This window comes from Beta vulgaris, chromosome 2 (genome assembly GCF_026745355.1).
Source record: "Beta vulgaris subsp. vulgaris cultivar EL10 chromosome 2, EL10.2, whole genome shotgun sequence".
NCBI lineage: Eukaryota > Viridiplantae > Streptophyta > Magnoliopsida > Caryophyllales > Amaranthaceae > Beta > Beta vulgaris.
The window spans coordinates 39777030-39797683 of NC_079203.1; the positions used below are offsets into that span (position 1 = coordinate 39777030).

Below are 20654 nucleotides of genomic sequence, written 5' to 3' on the forward strand. Positions count from 1 at the left end.
AGTTTAAATAATTAGCAAATTCAAAGAAAGCACGAACCGTCAATACCAAACCGACCCGAGTCATCGCCCATCGACTAGTAGTCTAGTAGACTAATCATGTCTTTGGTCTATCACACTTCAAGCCCATGGACTATCACTAAGTGCCTAAGTGGTGGTCACCAACATACTCAGTGAGCCCACCCTCAATGCTCACTCTCCAACCCCAACATCTTCACACTTGATATTTCCCGCTCTTCTAGTACACATTCCCCTCGTAACCCCCTCTCTCCCCTAAAAAAAAAAACCCCTCTCTCTCTTTTCCTCATTCTCTCTCCTCGCTGCTTCGGCCACCGTAGCACATCCTTCTTTCTATCTCATCAGGTAAATCAATCTCTTTCCCTCTCTTTCTTCCTTTCTTTTTCATTTGTCTGATTTCTTTTCATATCTAAATAAAATTTGTACTTTCAATTTTTATGCTTTAGCATTCACTTATGTTTTTAGGTCAAAAATATTCTGCCTTGTTCTTTAGTTTTGTAGGATTGCATGTTTATATACTATGATTTGAATTTTTCGATTATATAACTTTGATTTGTACGTTAACTTTCGTTGTGAAATTTTGTTTTCAATTTTTTTAGGGAGAAGGCGACGAAATTGTAGTGTGGGAGTAGTTGTTTCTCAGGTTTTAAGTGGAAAAAGGTGAGTGTGTTTGTGAGAAAGAATGGGGATTAGTTGATTTGATATTTTTTTTTAGGGATTTTGTTACTGATAATGTGTTTTTCTTGAATATAGGGTTTTTGGGTTGATAGGGTTTTTTCGATGGGGAAGGATGAGGAGGAGATGAGAGGGGAGATCGAAGAGAGGTTGATAAACGAGGAATACAAGATATGGAAGAAGAACACTCCGTTCTTGTATGATTTGGTGATTACCCATGCTCTTGAGTGGCCATCTCTTACTGTTGAGTGGCTCCCCGACCGAGATGAGCCTCCAGGGAAGGATTACTCTGTGCAGAAGATGATTTTGGGGACCCACACTTCCGAGAATGAGCCGAATTACCTTATGTTGGCTCAGGTCCAGCTTCCTCTTGAAGATGCTGAGAACGATGCGCGGCATTATGATGATGAACGATCTGATTTTGGTGGATTTGGGTGCGCCAGTGGGAAGGTATATGGTTATATATAGTTTCCGCTTGTTAATGTTTGTTTTTTTGGATTATTTGCTTTTGCGGGAAACTTGCATTTATATCACTCTTGTCTGAGAAGTTCTTGATTGGTATGATTGACTCAGTACTGCGATGAAACAAATAAGGAAAAAGATTGAAGTGATAATTCGTTATGAAAACGATTGGTTTTGTGTTCAAGCATACATCTTGGACATTTAATTTGACACGTGGGTTAAATTGGTTTGCTTTCTGGTCTATCATGTTGGCGCCACCTTTATATCCACGTGATACTCACGTGCTGCAATGCAGCAATGCCGAGAGAATCAAGAGTTTGTCAAATGCATGTGGATCATGGGTATCCTTCTCGCAGCTGGATACTTTATAGTATCACCCCCATTAAATTTCCTTTTTCATTTATTAGTCACTGCTAGGCTCAAAATGCAGATTCATTTATTGGTAGTGATGGATGTATCGTTAATTCTATGCTTGCTCTGCTGGATTTACTTGATCTATTAAAAAAGGATAGGTCGAACTGTGCTATTAGATATGTTGTGACCTTGTTAGTTCTTGTCATGTTGCTGTATGATATTCTTCTTGAGCGTCTAGGCCATGCCTGTTGTGGATAGTGGGTATTGGTTGGAAAATTCCTTTTTGCTTAGCTTGAATGCACAGGAAATGGATGGAGCTTGTATATGTGTTATAAGAGATTGAAGAAGAATAAAGCAATGAAACTATGATTGGCATTATTAGATGTGCCAAGTTTCAATGCTTTCATGTTGCTGTTTTGGTGAACTAGCTAACAAACATCAGTGAGGTTAAAAGGATTATTTTGTGATTTTAGTCCCATGATATCTTGTTTTGTAAAATTGTGGTAATATAAGTGCAGAATTGGCAACGTGCATGTTTTCGTGAATGCTTTTGCTGCCTTGAAAGGGTTGGATGCTGCTGCTTTCTCTGCAAGATGAATGCTTAAGTTCTTCATGTTCATTGGCTTTTTTTCAGTTGAATCTGTTCTGTTGGTAATATATGTTTGGTCACTAGTCTGTCATATTTTCTGCTTTTTTCTTGAATTCTTTTGTTACCCTTGGGAGATGTGGATGCTGTTGCTTTTTCTGTAAGATGAATAGCTAATTGTCTGTATGCTCAATGGCCTTATATTAGTTCAATTTATCCTGTTGGCAATTACGTCTTGGTCATTAGTGTTCTGTCATTTTCCCTGTGCTCTTTTTTGGCCCTGCAAGGAGTATCATAATTTCATAATTCGGATAGTGATTCACATTAAGCATATAGCCATTGTTTCGGGGATGTCAGGATGTATATAGGCTGTATCCCTACCAGTGAAGACTAATGGATTGGTTTGCTTTGATAGTTAACTTGGGACTTAAGATCGCATCATTCTCGCTACTTCAATATACTATGTTAATTCTGTATTCTGTGGCTTCAGGTACAAATTATACAGCAGATAAACCATGATGGAGAGGTCAATCGGGCGCGTTACATGCCTCAAAATCCATTCATAATTGCCACCAAAACCGTGAGCGCAGAAGTATATATTTTTGACTACAGTAAACACCCATCAAAGCCACCACTTGATGGTGCATGCAATCCTGATTTGAGGTTACGGGGCCACAACACTGAAGGATATGGTTTATCATGGAGCAAATTCAAGCAGGGGCATCTATTGAGTGGTTCTGATGATGCTCAGATTTGCCTCTGGGACATAAATGCAACTCCGAGAAATAAATCTTTGGATGCCATGCAAACATTTAAGGTATACTAGTCCGTGAGATCTAAAACTAAGAAATAGCTCACGTGAATTTATATGCTTGTGCAAATTTCTATAGCATACAAAGCAATATGCAAGCACATATAACTTGTCTTTAACTCAAGATAATTAATTGTGTATACCTCTGATTTAGTTAGCTTTCTCTTGTTTGGTTAATTTTGTACCAAAGGATATAACTTTCCGTCTTTCCCTGATCCTGCTGATTTTGTTTGCTTAATGGATGAAAACAATGATGCACTAAAGTTGGAAGTTTATCATCTTAGTGATGCTTTACGATCGTACTTCCATTTTATTTGTTGGCTATACCATTCTAATGATTGTGGTTTGCATATGTAGGTTCATGAAGGCGTTGTTGAAGATGTTGCATGGCATTTGAGGCATGAATACTTGTTTGGTTCTGTTGGAGATGATCAGTATCTGCTTATATGGGACCTTCGATCTCCAATGGCTTTTAAGCCTGTACAGAACGTAGTTGCTCATCAAAGTGAGGTGAGCCATATATTTTTGTGGGTTGAGCATAATATAAACCATTAGAAATTAGAATATTGGTATACATAATAGAATTTCTTTTCTATGGTTTTATTAGAGTTTTCCCTTATCCCCCTGCTTTCCCGTTCCAGCTTAATGGCCGAAACTTTTCGAATCTTTTGTACATATGGCCATCATGATTACCCCTTTAAGAACAGATTTTTACTCTGATTTGGCTAAATGGTAATGACTCATGATTTAAGTTAGGTATCTGATTTTGTTAATGTTTTGAATCTGAGCTTCTTGGAACGACAGTTGCTACAGACCTAATCTATCTGTTGTCATGATATCTAATTTTTCTTAGTGATTTACTTTGGTTGTTAGTGTTGGAAAATTCACTTAGAAGTTAGAAAGTCATTGATATTTTGTGCAACTCAGAAACTATTTTCAAATTGGTATACACTCATTACTCTGACAAATAATATATAATTTCCCAAATTGTATGAATTTGTTCTAACCTAGGTCGCCACAATAGGAAGAATGCTACTAATGTACCTTTGTATTTGTAAGTAGCAAGTTGTTTTCCTGATTTGGCATTGAGTACTTATCATTTATTAGGCAAAACATGCTATATTGCTATACCTTGAGCTATTTATGGAGTAAAAATTGCTTTAGCCCAAAATCTCACAAGAATCATAAGTCTAAATCTATTACATTTTACATTATACTAAACCAGAGATGACATGCCACACTCTCATTAAAATTTTTCCTACCTAAATCATTCATGAGATGTATTTGAAAAATGATATATTCTATTAAAACAAGCTATTTTCTTTTAATGGGAAATTTGGGATATTGTTCCTAGAGTATAGGGTTTTTTTACTTTATACCCTTGTGTTTCTTTGATATTTTACGTTGTACCCTAACATTTTTTAAATGATACCCTTAAACTTACCAGATTTTATGCACTTTGTTTCTACTAGTAACTCAAAGGCAAATATTTTGTCAACAATTTGTATATTAATGAATTAATCTTGTTTATAAGATGTGTCTTTTAATAGTAAAATTATGAACAAGTTAGCGTAGATCCTAAAGATCACAAAAAGGTAACAAAATTTTTGACACCTAGCCGGCAATCGGGCACTATACATCAAAAAAGCTAAGTTTAAGGATGTAGTGTAGAACTTTTAAAAGATAGGGGTACAGCATAGAACATAAAGAAACACGTGAGTGTAATGTTGAAAATCCCTAGACTATATAAACTAATTTTCTCAAGAGTTTGAATTAATTATGAAGATTTTGAACTTAAAGCATTTAAATTAATCCATAATAAACATTTTCTTATATATAATATATGACAAGCTAAGCCCGAGCCAAAAACTAGTCTTGGGCTATACAAAGGGTCAACTTGGCTTTCTATGATTTCTTCTTTAGCAAGTGAATCCATATGAAGATTATGGCCTTTCAGTATTTTTTGAACTAAACTAATAATTATATCAGGTTGGAAAATGGGCAATGATTACATACTAATGTGTGAGAAACTTAATGTAGACTATATGAAATAATTATGGTATTATACCTGCGTTAGCAATATACAAGTATCATAACTAATTGTTAGATCTAGCGTTTAATATCTCATGGCAATGTTATTAGTTCCACATTCTAGGCAATAGTGGACCATCCTTATGGGTTGCCTGGATCCAATCAGAACAGGGATTTACTTAGGTTATTTGCCTTTTCATAATATTTTGGCTATTAGAGTGCATTTTGTGACCTGAATAAAGCATCTTCCTCACCTTACCCACTTCCCCCGTATCCCTATCCTCCCACCCTCATCCCCCCACCCTAAAAAAGAAAAAGGAGATTTTTTAATGGTCTCATGTTGGTGTATTTGAATGAACTTTAAATGTGCAGTCTTGATATACCATGATTGTAGATGTAATATATTGAATGTAGTTTTTAATATCGGCATATATGTGCAAGAATAGAACTTTGTATCAGGATGCATTTATGATGTATGAAATTTAGAAGCTTTTTATATAATAGCTTGTGTTTATACTTAAAGAAAGGCTTGTTGATGTTTGTGTTTGTTCCTTGAGAAACACTCTCTTTTCTGGAGGCTGATGTGTCCTCTTTTGGCTCATATTAAAGTTATGTATTTCTCTGGTGTTTCTACTTACTTACATTTCACCTCAAATCTTTCAGGTAAATTGCTTGGCTTTCAATCCCTTTAATGAATGGGTTGTGGCAACGGGTTCTACCGATAAGACTGTCAAGTTGTTTGATCTAAGGAAAATTAACACCGCACTACATACTTTTGATTGCCACAAGTAAGAACAATTTATAATTTTTGAAACTTGTTTTCACAAATCAGACTACTTTAAATTGTCATGATGACGCTTAATTAAGTGGCACAATGCTCTGCTCCCTGACGACTAAATGCAGAATGTGTTTAATGTGACAGGGAGGAGGTATTCCAAGTTGGCTGGAGCCCGAAAAATGAGACTATCTTGGCTTCTTGCTGTCTTGGTAGAAGATTAATGGTGTGGGATCTTAGCAGGTAATTTTTGTTTGGTTTGTAGTTCATCTGCATATATCTTCTTTTGTTTTTGGACTGCTTTTGGAAATGAAAATATTGGTAACTAGTGTGAAAGAATCAACAGTTTTGGTGAATACTTTGTTACACCATGAATAAGATAGCTTTGAAATGAGAATAGCTTTGGAAGCCAATGTGTATAATTAATAATAGTAAGATAATAGAACAAAAGCATTTAGGAAAAGGATGTGTATAATAGAACAAAAGCATTTATGAAATGGAAAGCAGATAATTTAAAATGAGATAGCTTTGTGCTTATAAAGAAAATCATAGGCTATCATTGCTAGTGCAGTGTTGCACTGGTGGCTCATCTTCAGTTGCTTGTCCATGGAATGTTATCATTAAGGGAGTAATATCTGTCGTGTTTGGCAAATTAATTTTCTGCTGTTTTTTTTTTTGTATGTGGGTGGGGCATTAATTTGATGGAAGTGCTTGCAATTCAGTTAGCTTTGGATTATAGGAAAGTTCTTTGGCCTTTGGGTTTACTAAATCCTTTTTACCGGTGTCTGAAACTACTCAACATGCCTGTACATCAATGTGTGTTTCCTTGATTATCGGGCATAAATGAGCACTCAGATTGTAAAAAATTATAAATTTGGTAAAATAGTAACTGCTATAGGTAATTAACTGCAGCTTTTACTCTTTGATCTGTTCTGAAGGGATTAGTGCAGAAACAGCTGGATCCTGCTGAGATATCAGCTTTAGTTTGCTCTGAGCCTAAATGCTTTATTTTATTTATTGCAGAATTGATGAAGAACAGACTCCAGAGGATGCCGAAGATGGTCCGCCTGAGTTGCTATTCATTCACGGAGGTCATACCAGCAAAATTTCCGACTTCTCATGGAATCCATGTGAAGATTGGGTTGTTGCCAGTGTAGCCGAGGACAACATTCTTCAAATCTGGCAGATGGCTGAGAACATATACCATGATGAGGATGATTTATCAACAGACGACCCAGCAGCCAACAAGGCCCCTTAGCTTTTGTTTCTGACGATTCAGAACAGGTTTAATTTATGGAGGATAGATATATTTAGGGCCCCTGTATTAGTATTCTGGGTGCAGGAGTTTTCGAAGTTTAACCAGTCATCGTTATTCACAGATGTCTACATGTATGAGTTGGTAAATTAAGATTGATATGTATTACCAATCTCTGAATTTGTTGGGCATATATGATGAATGGTTGGTTGTTTCAAATTGTATTTTGTTAGTAGTTTGGTGATGTTTGAACTTAGAACCTCAAAAGTTCACAAGCGTCCTATAGGTTCTACAGTGTATTTTGTGATCCTATTCCAATATCTTTTGTACATTATCCTATCATCATTTCATGTCTGCAGGTATTTGTGATATGTTCCCCCCCCCCCCCCCAACCCACCCCCCCCATACACCCCCACACCCACACAAAAAAAAGAGAGAAGGAATTACACTTCTAGTTGTTGCTTCTCACTTCTCAGAGTTTAGTGCTTATTTACTACTCTCATGACTACCTCCCTCAAATTCATTAGGTGCTAGTCTGCTGCTACTCAGCTTGACCATTGAAGTAGAAAAGAATGTGCAGCTTCGCTGAGCTATTTTACAAACATCAAATTGAATTGTTGAAGTATGGCTACATCCCTTCTATATATAAGAGTTGCAACGCACCATATTGACACTTTTTTTAAGAAACTCACGTGAAGAGGAGAAAGATAGAGATAGATAAAAAGTAGGACATATATGATAGATTTGTTGGAGGATATCGCTTATGTTGGGCTTTAGTTTACGTGGACAAACAACCAAGGTGTTGAAAAGAACCTACAAGAACACCTAGATAGATTTGTTGTGAATAATGCGTGGAAGGAGTTGTTTGTAGGCTCGTACATTTCACACTTGGAGAAAAGAAATTCGGACCACCTCGTGATTCTTCTTTCTATGTAAACACGCATAAACACTTCTAACAAAAAGAAGATGAAGAAGCTAAATCGTTTTGAAGAAATGTGGCTTCGGGAAGGCTCTTGTTCAGATGTAATTACCAAAGCTATGGGAAGGGGGAACCGATGTGTGCAGTAACATCACGCTCACTGCTACTCATCTCACAAAATGGAGCAGAAACGTGTTTGTTGATTTCGCAAAAGAGTTGAGATAAGGTAAAGAGAAAATGCAGCGACTTATGGAAGAAGATCAAACTCAGGACGTGACAGAGCAAATGCAGGCCATTGATGAACGTATGGATGAATTAGAGGAGCGAGAAGAAATTTACTGGAAGCAGAGAAGTAGACAAGAGCGGTTGAAAAACGGGGACCAAAATACAAGATTCTTTCATGCCAAAACAAAACAACGACGTACCCGCAATAATGTTAAACATATTCGTGATGAAGCGGGGATATTGTAGAGGATGAATTGCAAATATCTGAATTTTTTGCCATATACTTTGAAGTTTTGTTTAGTTCAAGTAACTAGGTGGATGTTGAACCGGTACTTGACAAGGTTGTCATTGAACCGATACTCGACAAGGTTGTCGCAAGGGTTACAGATGATATGGTTGCAAGCCTTAGCGTCCGTTCACATGTGATGAAATATACACAGCTCTAGAACAAAGTAATGCATCCGATAAAGGCTCCTGGGCCTGACGATATGTGTGCGTTATTTTATGAAAAATTCTAGAGTATTATTGGCCCTGGTGTGATTGAAAAACTTTTAGATCAATTGAATAATATGGGTGAAAATGGTACTATAAATCAGACTTACGGTGCTTTAATTCCAAAGAAAAAACAATGTGTCTCCTGTTGATTTTAGGCCAATTAGTTTGTGTAATGTGTTGTATAAGTTGGTTTCAAAAGTGTTGGCAAACAGATTAAAAAAATTCTCCCTGATATTATTCATGAGTCTTAGAGTGGGTTTGTGCCGGAAAGACTGATTACATACAACATTCTGGTTGCTTATGAATGTTTTCATTATTTGAGGAAAAAGAAGGGGGAAAAGGGTTTTCTTGGCCTAAAACTTGATATGAGTAAAGCGTATGACAGGGTGGAGTGACATTTTCTTGATCAAATGATGTGTAAACTTGGTTTTCCTGCTAAGTTTGTGGAGGTGGTTATGAGATGTGTGAATCAACTTCTTTCTCGATTCTGATTAATGGCCAACCCACGAGGAGGTTTGCTCCTTCTAGGGATCTCCGTCAAGGGGACCCTTTATCACCTTTTTCGTTTAGGAAAAATTGATGGTAGGAGTCTCAACTATCGCTGAACATTTTTTAAAAGTCCCAACTATCAATTATTTAATAAAGGACCCAACTTTAGTGGGTATTGTTTTTAGTTGAACCCAGTTTACTTTTAACCGGTTGAGTAAGTTAAAATTTCAATAATGGACCTAACTCCCTCTTACAAGCCTAATTTTTGAAAACAACACTAAACTTCACCATCTCTTAGTCCAATCGTTGCTCTCTCTTTTATTTTTCCCTTCCAATTTTGATTTTTTGGTATATAAATTTCAATTTTACTGCTGAACTTATTCTTTGAAATTCAAATCCCTTTATTGATCCTCAATTTTTTTTGTTTTTTTTTTGACAAATGGTAATAAAGAGGCAGAAACAAAGCTACTTCTTCCTAGCTTCGGCAGCTAGATAGTGGGCTTTTGAGACTCCCTCTCTTTGGACTTTAATACATGAAAAGAATTCTAAAGAGTTACTGAGGAGGATTATCTGATCAACAATATTCCTTATGGCTGGGTCTGCTTTCCCCGGATCTTTCAGAGCAGAAATGATTTCATGGCTATCCGTTTTGATGAAAATGGCTTTAGAATCCGATTACAAGCTATTAATACAGCGTAGTATGGCCAGTGCCTCCGCCTGAATCGGTTTTGTAGCAAGAACAGAGATTGCCTCCCAACTATTTGGTTGACCTTCATTTATCCAGGTCACCGCCGCCTTCCGATTGTCCTTTCCTTTGCTTTTTTTCCAAGCTCCATCAACTTGGAAACTCTCAATTGAATTACCTGTAATCGAACCTCTTGTCCAAGCATAATTAATATCTGCCTTGGTTTTTTGCTGAATCCTGTTTTCCAAACATGTAGATCTCCAAGTCCTGGCTTGTTGCTGAATCCTTGTTGTCTTAGCTTGAATTCTTCGAAAATTACTATGATTCTCCTTGGGTTTGGACTCAAAAGTTTGAAGATTATTTCGTTTCTATGCAACCAAATTGCCCACAAGGTGATAATGAAAGATTCTACGTTATCCTCCTTATTCTCATCCTGAAGCTCCGCATCTTTTTTACGTATTATTTTGATGAAGTTCATGATCCAATCGCCTATTTTTATATGAGCACCCGTTAGAGGTTTGATGCCCATTGTCACCATCCATATTCTTGGAGAATTGACAATCTCGAAAGAGATGCTCCAACGATTCTGGTTCAGATTGACAGAATTTACATTCCTCATCCACCTGAATTTTTCTTTTTCTTAAGTTTAGAGAGGTTGGGATTGCTCGGTTGATAACTCTCCAGATGAAAATTTTCCATTTTGGGCAAATGTTGAGCTGCCATAGGCTCTTCCAAAAATCATCTTTGCTGGTTGTTACTGGATTTGTCAAAGCTTGGAGCTCTTTATAACCTGATCTAACTGAGTAATACCCTTTCTTATTCTCCCCCTAGTAATAAGAGTCTTCGCTCTCTTTGCGTTTGAGGGAGAGTGTAGGCTAGAATTTCTTTTGCAGTTTTCCTTTTGAAGGTATTCCAGATGGTATGTGCATTCCAATGGTTATGATATCAGACACTTTAGAAATTGTGTTTGGCGCTTGATTCTTTAGGTCCGTCTCACTGTTATTCATGCTTCCGACCCATTTATCATTGAATAAGTGTGTATTTTTCCCATTTCCTATGCTTTTCCTGAATCCTTGTATAACATATGAGGTAGCTTTGCAAAGGCTTCTGAATGCGAGCGAAGAGTTAATTGAGATTTTGTTGGCTATACCCGCAGATAGGGGATCCATATTGTATTTGGCTAGGTATACTTTCTTGATTAGGGAAGAATTTGAGTTATATATTCTCCAGGCTTGGCTGACAAGCAGAGCTTTGTTCATACTTAGAGTGTTTCTGAGCCCCAGCCCCCCCATCTTTTTTGTGTTTCTCTAACAAGCTTCTCTTCCGCCAATATATAGGCTTTCTATCAATGGAGGACGTCCACCAGAATTTTAAGAGGGTTGAGTCAATCTGCTTGGAAGTTTTTGAGGGGAGGAGGTATATGGAAAGAATGTGGGAAGCCATCGAGTATAAAACAGTGTTGATAAGAATGAGTCTAGCAGCTGGGGACAGGTGGATAAACTTCCAGGAATGAATTTTTTCTTGTATATTGGTAACTATTGGCTGGAAAACCGTTGTATTTCTCCCATCTACTTGGATTGGACAACCAAGGTACTTCCTAATCGTGGAGGAACTCCTCATGCCCAGAGGTTTTCTCATCAGTGAAACAAATCTTCTAGGTGTGTTGGGGGTGAAAATGATGGTGGATTTTTCGAAATTGATCATCTCTCCAGACTTCTCACAGAAGGAGGAAAGGATATCCTTGAGTTTCCAGCAAACACGAGGGATTGTTTTGAAGAAAAATAGGGCATCGTCAGCGAAAAATAAGTGAGAAAGAGAGGGAGCTGACCTAGCAATCTTGATACCATGAATAGTTTTCTCCTCTTGAGCCGCTATTAAGTTTGTGGAGAGAACCTCCATGCAAAGGATGAAAAGAAAAGAGGACAAAGGATCCCCCTGTCTTAATCCAATTTCGGCCTTGAAAAACTTTGTCGGTTCGCCATTAACAAGGATTGAGAATGTAGATGTTGATAGACATTCCTGAATCCAGGTTATCCAAGTAGGAGGGAATTTCATTTTGGTTAGGACTGCAGTTACAAAATCCCACCTGATTCTATCGTAGGCCTTGCTTATATCAATCTTCATAACACCTGCGTAAAGGGTCCCTTTCTTTCTTTTTTGATCCAATCCATGACCTCATGGGCGATAAAACTGTTATCCACCATTTGTCTACCGGGAATGAAGGCGTTTTGGAATTCCCCTACCAAATCTCCTAAAATGAGTTTCAACCTTCCTACTAGAGTTTTGGAGATGATTTTGTAGGTGGTGTTGCACAAACTTATTAGTCTGAAGCTCCCAACTTTCTCTGGTCTTTCCATTTTGGGGATAAGAGTGATGAAGGTTTTGTTTAGTTATTTAAGGAGGTGTCCACTGTTGAGAAAGGAGAGAACGGGTTGGCAAGTGCTTTGTCCTACTTTTTCCCAGTTGAGTTGGAAGAAAATGGGGGGGATGCCATCTAGGCCCGGGGATTTGAGAGGTTTAGGGCTGAATGCAGCAGAACGGATCTCATCTTCCGTGAAAGGACGAGAGAGAATTTCTATGTGGTCAACTGATAAGCAAGGCAGGTTATCAAAGATGGGATCATTTTGATCGATGTCCTGAGCGGAGGGGTTCTTGCTGAACAGGTCTTTAAAGTAGTTGAAGAACACATCTCTTATTTCCCGTAGGTTATTAATCCACATTCCTTCTTGGTTTTTGATTTCCCTGATTTCATTTTTGGCTCCTCTCATTTTAACGCTCTTGTAGAAGAAAGAGGTGGTGCTATCCCCAAAGGCATCCCATTTGGATTTGGATCGTTGCTTCCAGTAATTCCATTTCAAGTCCAGATTTTCCCTGACCTTTTTTCGTGGCTTTTATACTATCTACTGCCTTATGAATATCGTCTATCGAGAGTTGGGCTTTTGCTGCTTCTTCTTGGATATCTGCCCAGTTAATCTTATGTTCTTTCTTTTGGGAAAGGCACCAACTCTTAGCTTCATAAAGAAAACGTCCTAGCTTCCTTTGCAGCTGGAAAGGGCCCGACCCATGAATTCTCTCGTTCCAAATTAGATTAATCTTTTCTTTGATCTTTGGCTTCTTCAAGCACCAGCTTTCTAACTTATAGGGCCTAGTTCTCTTGATAGTTGGCGGATTAGAGTTGAAGATAATGGGGCTGTGATCTGAAAGAAGGATAGGGAGGTTTCTAAATGAAGAGTTTGGAAACTTGTCCTTCCATTTGGTGTTGCAGAAAGCTTTATCCAGTTTTTCCATTATTGTGTCTTTCCCTTCCCTGTTGTTAGTCCAAGTGAATTTTACCCCGTGGGATTGGATATCTAGTAATCCGTTTTCATGTTTCCAAGTCACAAACCTCTTTACTCCATTCATTCAGTTATTACCTCCTAACTTATGGTACTCTTTTTCGATTTGATTGAAGTCTCTTATCAACAGCCAACTACCATCGTTATTGGTGAGAATTGCAGAAATGGAATCCCAAACTAGCTGCCTTTCATGTAGAACAGGGGAACCGTAAACAAAGCCGATATAACTTTCATAACCAGAGTTAAAAACTATTTTACAAGCTATGAAGTTTTTAGAGGAGAAAATAACAGAAACAACCAAACTCCCAGGCCAACACAGAAACAGGCCTCCACTAGAGTTATCGAAATTAACCCCCGTACAACCTTTAAACCCCCACCTATTGAAAATTGGTTCAAGGTCTGTAACATTACATTTGGTTTCAGTCAGAAATATAAAATCTAAAGTACTAGTAATAGTCAAATTCGAGATGAACGAGTGCAGAGGGGAGGAACTTGAACTCAATCCTCTACAGTTCCAACTGAGGATGTTCATTTGATCCCTGGAGGCTGTATTGGGCCAGCCGCGCCATTGTCAGATGTGGAATCGATAAAGTCCTCTTGCCCTAATCCAAATATGAGAATTCCCTTTCCCTTGTTCTTTTTCTGAATTTTCTTTCTCTTGCTATCCTGGTAGTACTCCTTGAACACTTTTGTTGGTGGAGGAAGATTGAGATCTGGGAGTTTTCCAATTTCACTCGAAGAGTTTTCAGCAATACTTAGCGCTAAGAAACCACATGGTGCCTAGTTATGAACTCGTTCGCTATCCGCTCTCCTTCTCTTCACTGTTTTTTTTGGGAAGTATGGGTAGTAAGGATCTTCCTGAATTTTAAATTTTGTTGGAGGGTTGATGGTTTGAGGAGGATTTTTGTTCAAGTCTTCTTTCGCACCCATTGAATCACTAGAATGCTCTTCTGTAAATTCAGACAGAGCTGAGAAGAAGGTATTAAAGGAGTCTGGTGAATTTGGTGGAGGATTTGGGGTATGGATCTGGGTTAAAATCTTTGAGGGGCTGGCTTTTTGAGGAGTAAGGTATTTGGAGGCCCAAGTTGAAGCGACCTGCTCCTCCTGGGCATTTGGAAAAAGATGGGCTAGCTTTTCCTTGTGGTGGGCCTGGTTTCCTGTAATGAACTCTTTGACAACCTTGCCCAATTCATCCCACGGCTCAAAGGAGAGCTTAGTTTCTTGAGAGTTGACCAGAGAGTATTTCTCCTCGTTTGAGCCTAAGGAAGTTTGATCAGACTCTTGGGAGAGATGAGAAGAGCTGAAAATGTTGTTGAACTCAAGGTAGTTGATGGACCCAAATGGAATAAACGGGTCATCAAAGGGATCCGACGGAATGTATAATCTGTCATTCTCACGAAGGTGGACTTTTGGAAAGTCAGAAGATAAAGGTGAAAAAATTTCGGAGTCAAAGTGGTTTGGAATATTTTTCTCGTGGTCCTGCAGGGGGTTGAAATAGAGGGCACCATTTTGAAGATTCTTTGGAGGTAGGTCAGAAGCTATTTTTGTTATCTTCCGTGAAAAAAGGGGGTTGGAGATGGTTTGATCCTCAATATGTGAGACGAAAATAGTCAGTCATGATTAAATAACAAAGAAAAATCAAAAGAGGTTTTTGATACTTGAACTAAGGGGAAGAAGATAACTCGAAACCGATCAATTTTATCAACCAAAACAACACAAGATTTGATCTTTGTTTGTTTGAATAAGAGTCATGTCGCCTACAATTGTTCATGGAATATCTAATATTGACTAACATCATTTCTTCATCTCAATTAGTTACTTTCTTCATAAAGAAATCTATCCCATTTTATTCACCTTCCATATTAAACATAACTCCTCATCTTCAATTACGTGCACATTTATGACACCTCTGGAGTTCCCTTTGAGGCGTACTCGAGAGATCGTCCGTCCGGATCTTTCATAACCACCCATTCTGTCGAGTGTCGCCTCCTGGACCTGACATAATACCATCACATCAACCACATCTGGTTCTGCAACAAACAGCGGAAAAGAGAAATTGGGGAGAAAAACTAAAAATAATTTCAAAGAGGAAGAAAATGAGGTCTAACGCAATTTTTTATTGAATCATGTAACCTTTAGTAATGTCACATGACCTATTAACCTAGTACAACAGGTTGTTAACCTGTCAGGTCCAACTAAAATTTATACCCACTAAAGTTAGGACCTTCATTGAATAACTGATAGTTGGGATCTTTAAAAAATGTTGGGACATAGTTGGGACCTATATCATCAATTTATTTAGGACACACCTAAATAGCAAAATGTAGCAAATAAATTGAGATGGAGGGAGTACTCACCTCTTATATTTTTGGGGTTACCTATTTACCTACAATAATAGGTCAACCAAAACATATGTGCAAGGCACATGTTGGGATCTAATATTTTTTTCTTTTGTTAATTTTGACTTTTCCTTTTTTTTTCACTTGCTTTCTCTGTCTCCTACACCCTTATTTCTTTCACTTCTTCTCTCGTTGGCGTTAATGGTGTATCAGTGTTGTAAACCACTAATTTCTTTCTCAATCTGTTTTCCATTTTATAGTCGTTATTCAATAATTTCCAAGTTCTCTTAAAATAAAAAAAATTCTCTCTTGCACGAAAAATGCTTGACTACTTCTACCTCTGTTTTTTTTTGTTTTTTTTTTTTGGGAGTTTTTCTCTCGGTTGATATAATTATGTGATAAGGTAGATTTTTGCTTTCGTTTTTTTTTTTAAAAAATCCAATAAATTACATATACAGTGTACATGCATGAGGTAAATTGGAGGGCCAAGAAAACAGAGTTATTTGTGGAGATGAATGGACGGTGAGGAATTTTTTTACTTAAATTTGGACATTATTGAGTGATAGCTTCAAAGTAGAACAAGAAAATTGAAAAAGAATTACTGAATTATTGAGTGATAGCTTCAGATACCATTGATGGCAGTTTGATGCCAACGAAAGAAGTGAAAGAAAGAAGCGTGGAGAAGAGAGAGAAAGTGAAAAGAGAAAAAAAGAAGTCAAAAAAAAAAAAAAAATACCTGACCCTGTCGCACATGTGGTCTGGTAACTACTGTTGTAGGTGAACAAGTAACTAGACTCAGAAATATCAATTGTGAGTAATAGTTGGGACTGCTCTAGGATAATCAGTTGTTGGGACCGATTATAAAAGATTGTCCATAATTTGGCCTGTTCGCATCAATTTTTCTCCTAAATTATTTGCTACATTTGCAAAATATGCGACAAATGGTAAAAAGACAAAGCTACTAAACCTTTAACCCAATTAATTTAGCCCAAATTAATTTAGCCCAACCCACCTAACCCCATTAACTCCCCACCCTCCTCCATTTAACCCTCCCAACTACCGCTTATAATTACCCCCCAAAACCCTAATCTCCTTGCATGCGTCATTTTCTTTCTCTCTCATTCTGACTCCCTCTCTCCTTCTAAGTCCAACTTTCCTCTCTCTTATTCTTTTTCAAACCCTCAAATCTAGGGTAGATTAATAATTTACGCCTTCCTGCGATCATTCTAAAACCAAAATTTGTGGTTTTTGAGTGAGTTTTTATTTTGAGTCCCTGTTTCTTGTTTCTGTCGGTTTTACATGGATGAGTTAACACCAAATTCAAATAAAAGACTCTTTGATTTGCTTGATGAGTTTGATGCTGAAGCTAAAAAATCCAGGGTTTAAAAAAAAACCCTTGGATTTTGGAAATTTTGTTGGGCTTGTGGTGCTCCTTCAAAAAAAACCACCAAATCTTGAGTTTGGTGGTGTAGAGAAGGGGAAAAACCTGAAATTTTTGAAGATCCACCTCCGGAAGGGTTCAAATCATGGCGATCTTACCTTCGGTGGTATAAAAACCATCAAGAAATGGTTTTTGAACGTCCCCTTGTTGATTTTGCGGGAGATCGGTCCACTCCTTAACTTTATTCTCTGTTTTTAAATTTTAGGAAGTTTTTATTGCTATGCCTTGCCTGTGGGATTACGTTTGGTTAGTTTGCATGTTTAGGGTTTCTGTTTTTTGTTGTTTTTGCCTTGATTTGTTTATAAATATGTTGTTTTGCCTTGATTTGTTTATAAATATGTTTCTGTTTTTTTTCTTGTTTCGCCATGATTATACTTTGTTTTTTGTGTTGTTTTGTGGTTTGATTTGTGTATAAATAATTGTTTTTTGCCTCTAAGTTTATATATGTGGATGATTTCATGTTTTATGTTTTTTTTAAGGCTTGATCTGTTTTAATTACATGTAATCTGCTTTGTTCTTGTTTCGCCATGATTTTTGTATATTTTTGTGTTGTTTTAACCCTTGATTTGTGTATAAATATGATGTTTTATACCTCTAATTTGTTGTATATACACTGAGTTCATGTTTTATATTATTTTTAAGGCTTGATCTGTTTTGTATTACATGTACTCTGCCTTGTTCTTGTTTAGCCATGATTATTGTATGCCTTGTTCTTGTTTTAGCCATGATTATTGTATGCCTTGTTTATTTTCTGCCTTGTTCTTGTTTTAGCCATGATTATTGTATGCCTTGTTCTTGTTTTAGCCTTGTTCTTGTTTTAGCCATGATTATTATATGCCTGGTTTCTTTTCTGCCTTGTTCTTGTTTTAGCCATGACTATTGTATGCCTTGTTCTTGTTTTAGCCATGACTATTGTACGCCTTGTTCTTATTTTAGCCTTGTTCTTGTTTTAGCCATGATTATTGTATGCCTTGTTTATTTTCTGCCTTGTTCTTGTTTTAGCCATGATTATTGTATGCCTTGTTTTTGTTTTAGCATTGTTCTTGTTTTAGCCATGATTATTATATGCCTTGTTTCTTTTCTTCCTTGTTCTTGTTTTAGCCATGATATGTGTATTGGTGTGATCCTCTAAAATGATATGGGATGTAGCATCCAAATTATTACTCCATTTTTCATTTAATCAGTGGTAAATTGAATAGGATTGTAGTGTAACTAACTGATGAGGCATGTGTATGTTATATTTTGGTGTTATGTTGGCTGTCCAAAAGAGTTTTAATGAGAGGTGCACTATATTCCTTAATGATGAATGAGGTCTGATGATTTATACTTTGGACATGATGCCTTTTCACACCATATTACTCATATTGCCACCAGTTATTTGTGCTCTTCTTTTCAATTTTTCCTCTATTTGAATTCATGTGTTGAGTATTATGGATGAGTGGGGACTCCCTGAGAGGAATTTTAATCATGCCTAACTTGTATTTTAAAATTGTTTAAATTCATTATCATTTTGTCTTAAATATGATTGAGAAAAAAATGAAATCTGATTGAATTTATCTTGCACCAATGTATCTTGTGCATGTTTAATTTGATTTTCTTTTATTCTCAGTCATTTGTTTGATTCAATGATACCCTGTTTTTTTACTTAACTATATCTGAATTGTTTTTACCTAGCTTCATAGGAACCGTATGTTTGTACTTAACTTTTTATGAACTATTTTTTTAACTTAACATTAAGTGATGCATGTTTTTTTTACGTAACTTCATATGAACTGTATTTTTTGCAACCCAAAATGTTTTCATATTATAAATGTAAAGCTTAAATACAGAATGTTTTCATGTACATATACAAAATGTTTAACCAACTTATATGTGGTGTATTTTACTTACAAAAAGTTATGTTCTTCTTGCACTCTAATGCCCAAAAAAACGGCCTTCAAATGCTCATTGCTTGCTGTTTGTGTTTATATTATGCCAATATCATCATCTGAATCTGATTCCCCATAGTTTGCTTCTTGTTGTTCATCTTCAATATGTCCTTCCTCTACCCATTTTTTGCTCTCTTCTACTAGTTGTGGACTGATGACAATAGATGTTGGTAACTCACCCCTCCTCTCAAGTGATTTCTTCCCCGTATGTGGTATGTGGTATGTGGTAATTGTTGTTACCCTTGACTATAAGAGTCTCCTTCATCACTTGTTGTAGAGTTAACCATATATGATTGCATAGCTTAGGATCATAATTGTCATAGGCCTTGTTCACTGTCTTGACCAAGTGTTTCACAGTTCTAGGTGCAAGTTGATCTTTTAATGTTTGAATTGCATTAAAGAAACCAAGATCCAACACATTCATATCAGGAGATTGTGTTGGCTGATTGATTAATCTTATATCAAATCCATCTTTTTTTGCCTCTAAGTTGAATTGAGCACCATCACTTGCTATGTGTGGCCTTGCATTGTCTTGGACAATCCATATTTGCTTGCATCCATCCTCTGGCCACTTCTCTCTTATGGCTAGCAGTATGTGCTTAATTAGCTTCTCTCTTATGACTTCTTCTGTGATGCTTAGTTGAGGTTTGGTTTCAATCACCCCTGCATTTCTGTTACAACTTGACCTCTTTGCTACCACCTCTTCTATGAATGGGAAGATTCCTATCTTCCCATCAAAAATGACCTCTCCATTGATTGTGATAATTAGCCTTGCTAGTGCAGCTATGAATATGATCTTGATTATGAATCTCTTGCTTTTGCATCTTCAATATGGTTCTGGTTCACCTATGGCTAGGTAGTATCTCTGAGAAATTTTGCTCATGCAAAAACCATTTCTCATCCACATGAACCAAATTATACATGTTGCTGAAGTTTGGTATTGTTTGGATAGTGTTTGGTAGAAACCCAAACACCACAACACCCTTGCAACCCTATGTGCTGGGGTTAGATGTGGTTTGATGGAATTAGTGTGTTTTTTTATAGCACCCCTTTTCACCAACCTGTGCAAGGTTGACTTGTGCATACCTAATGCTGCTGCTGTTGATCTTATAATTGTCCTCTTCCTTAGTGGAATTGAAGTTAGTTGTTGAGGATCCAACTGAATTCTTTTTCTGCCTACCCTCCCTGTTTTTTTTTTTTTGTGATTGACCTCTATTGATGCATTTTGTTGGAGTTGTTGTGATACATTTTTCCATATTCTACCAACTGTCCACCTTGAAGTATTCAACTCAATTTCAATTCTTAATATAGCTCCATGAGGTAAAGTGAACTGCCCATAATTATTTCTTTGTGCTACTTGTTATAGCCTGTTTGCAACATGACCTCTGCCATGATTGTCCAATATCTTGGTCCTATTGACCACTTGTTCTGGCTGTTGTTGTTCTTTATGCTCATCATCTGTTTCACTATCTGTCCAATCATATTCTGTGACTTGGACATCTGAGTCATCATCTAACCACTCAGCAACAAACTCCTCATCACCATTTCCTTCTTGTTCTATTTCAGTGAAGAACTCTTGTTGTTCTTCAGGAGTTGAAGCTACTGGTGGTCTGTTAAGATCAAAGACCTCTGGTTGTGGTTGTGGTTGTGGTTCTGGTTCTGGTTCTGGCATTGGCTGATTGAGATCAAAAGGTGGGTGAATTTGTGGTGTGAGTTGAACTGATGGGGATGGAGTTGAGGTGTTATCAGTAGAACTGTCTAGGGGGGCCATAGCTAAGCTATGGATGCCAGACATGTTCAAGCTCAAGTGAAGTTTTAAAATCAGAAATGGCTT

At 37.1% G+C, this 20654-nt stretch overlaps 1 protein-coding gene across 2 annotated transcripts; it reads left to right on the plus strand.

Moving 5' to 3' along the window:
* Positions 1-202: 202 nt before the first annotated feature.
* Positions 203-7306, plus strand: LOC104886672 (WD-40 repeat-containing protein MSI1). Of its 2 annotated transcripts, XM_010671142.3 has the most exons (8): positions 203-360; positions 615-675; positions 769-1140; positions 2583-2909; positions 3261-3413; positions 5598-5722; positions 5857-5952; positions 6733-7306. In XM_010671142.3, exons 3-8 carry the CDS (start codon positions 796-798, stop codon positions 6965-6967), a joined length of 1281 nt encoding a protein of 426 aa, XP_010669444.1. In that variant the 5' UTR covers positions 203-360; positions 615-675; positions 769-795; the 3' UTR covers positions 6968-7306. The 2 variants fall into 2 exon arrangements, with proteins under 2 accessions (XP_010669444.1, XP_019103222.1); XM_019247677.2 differs by lacking the exon at positions 615-675 and having other exon boundaries at positions 207-360.
* Positions 7307-20654: the final 13348 nt, after the last annotated feature.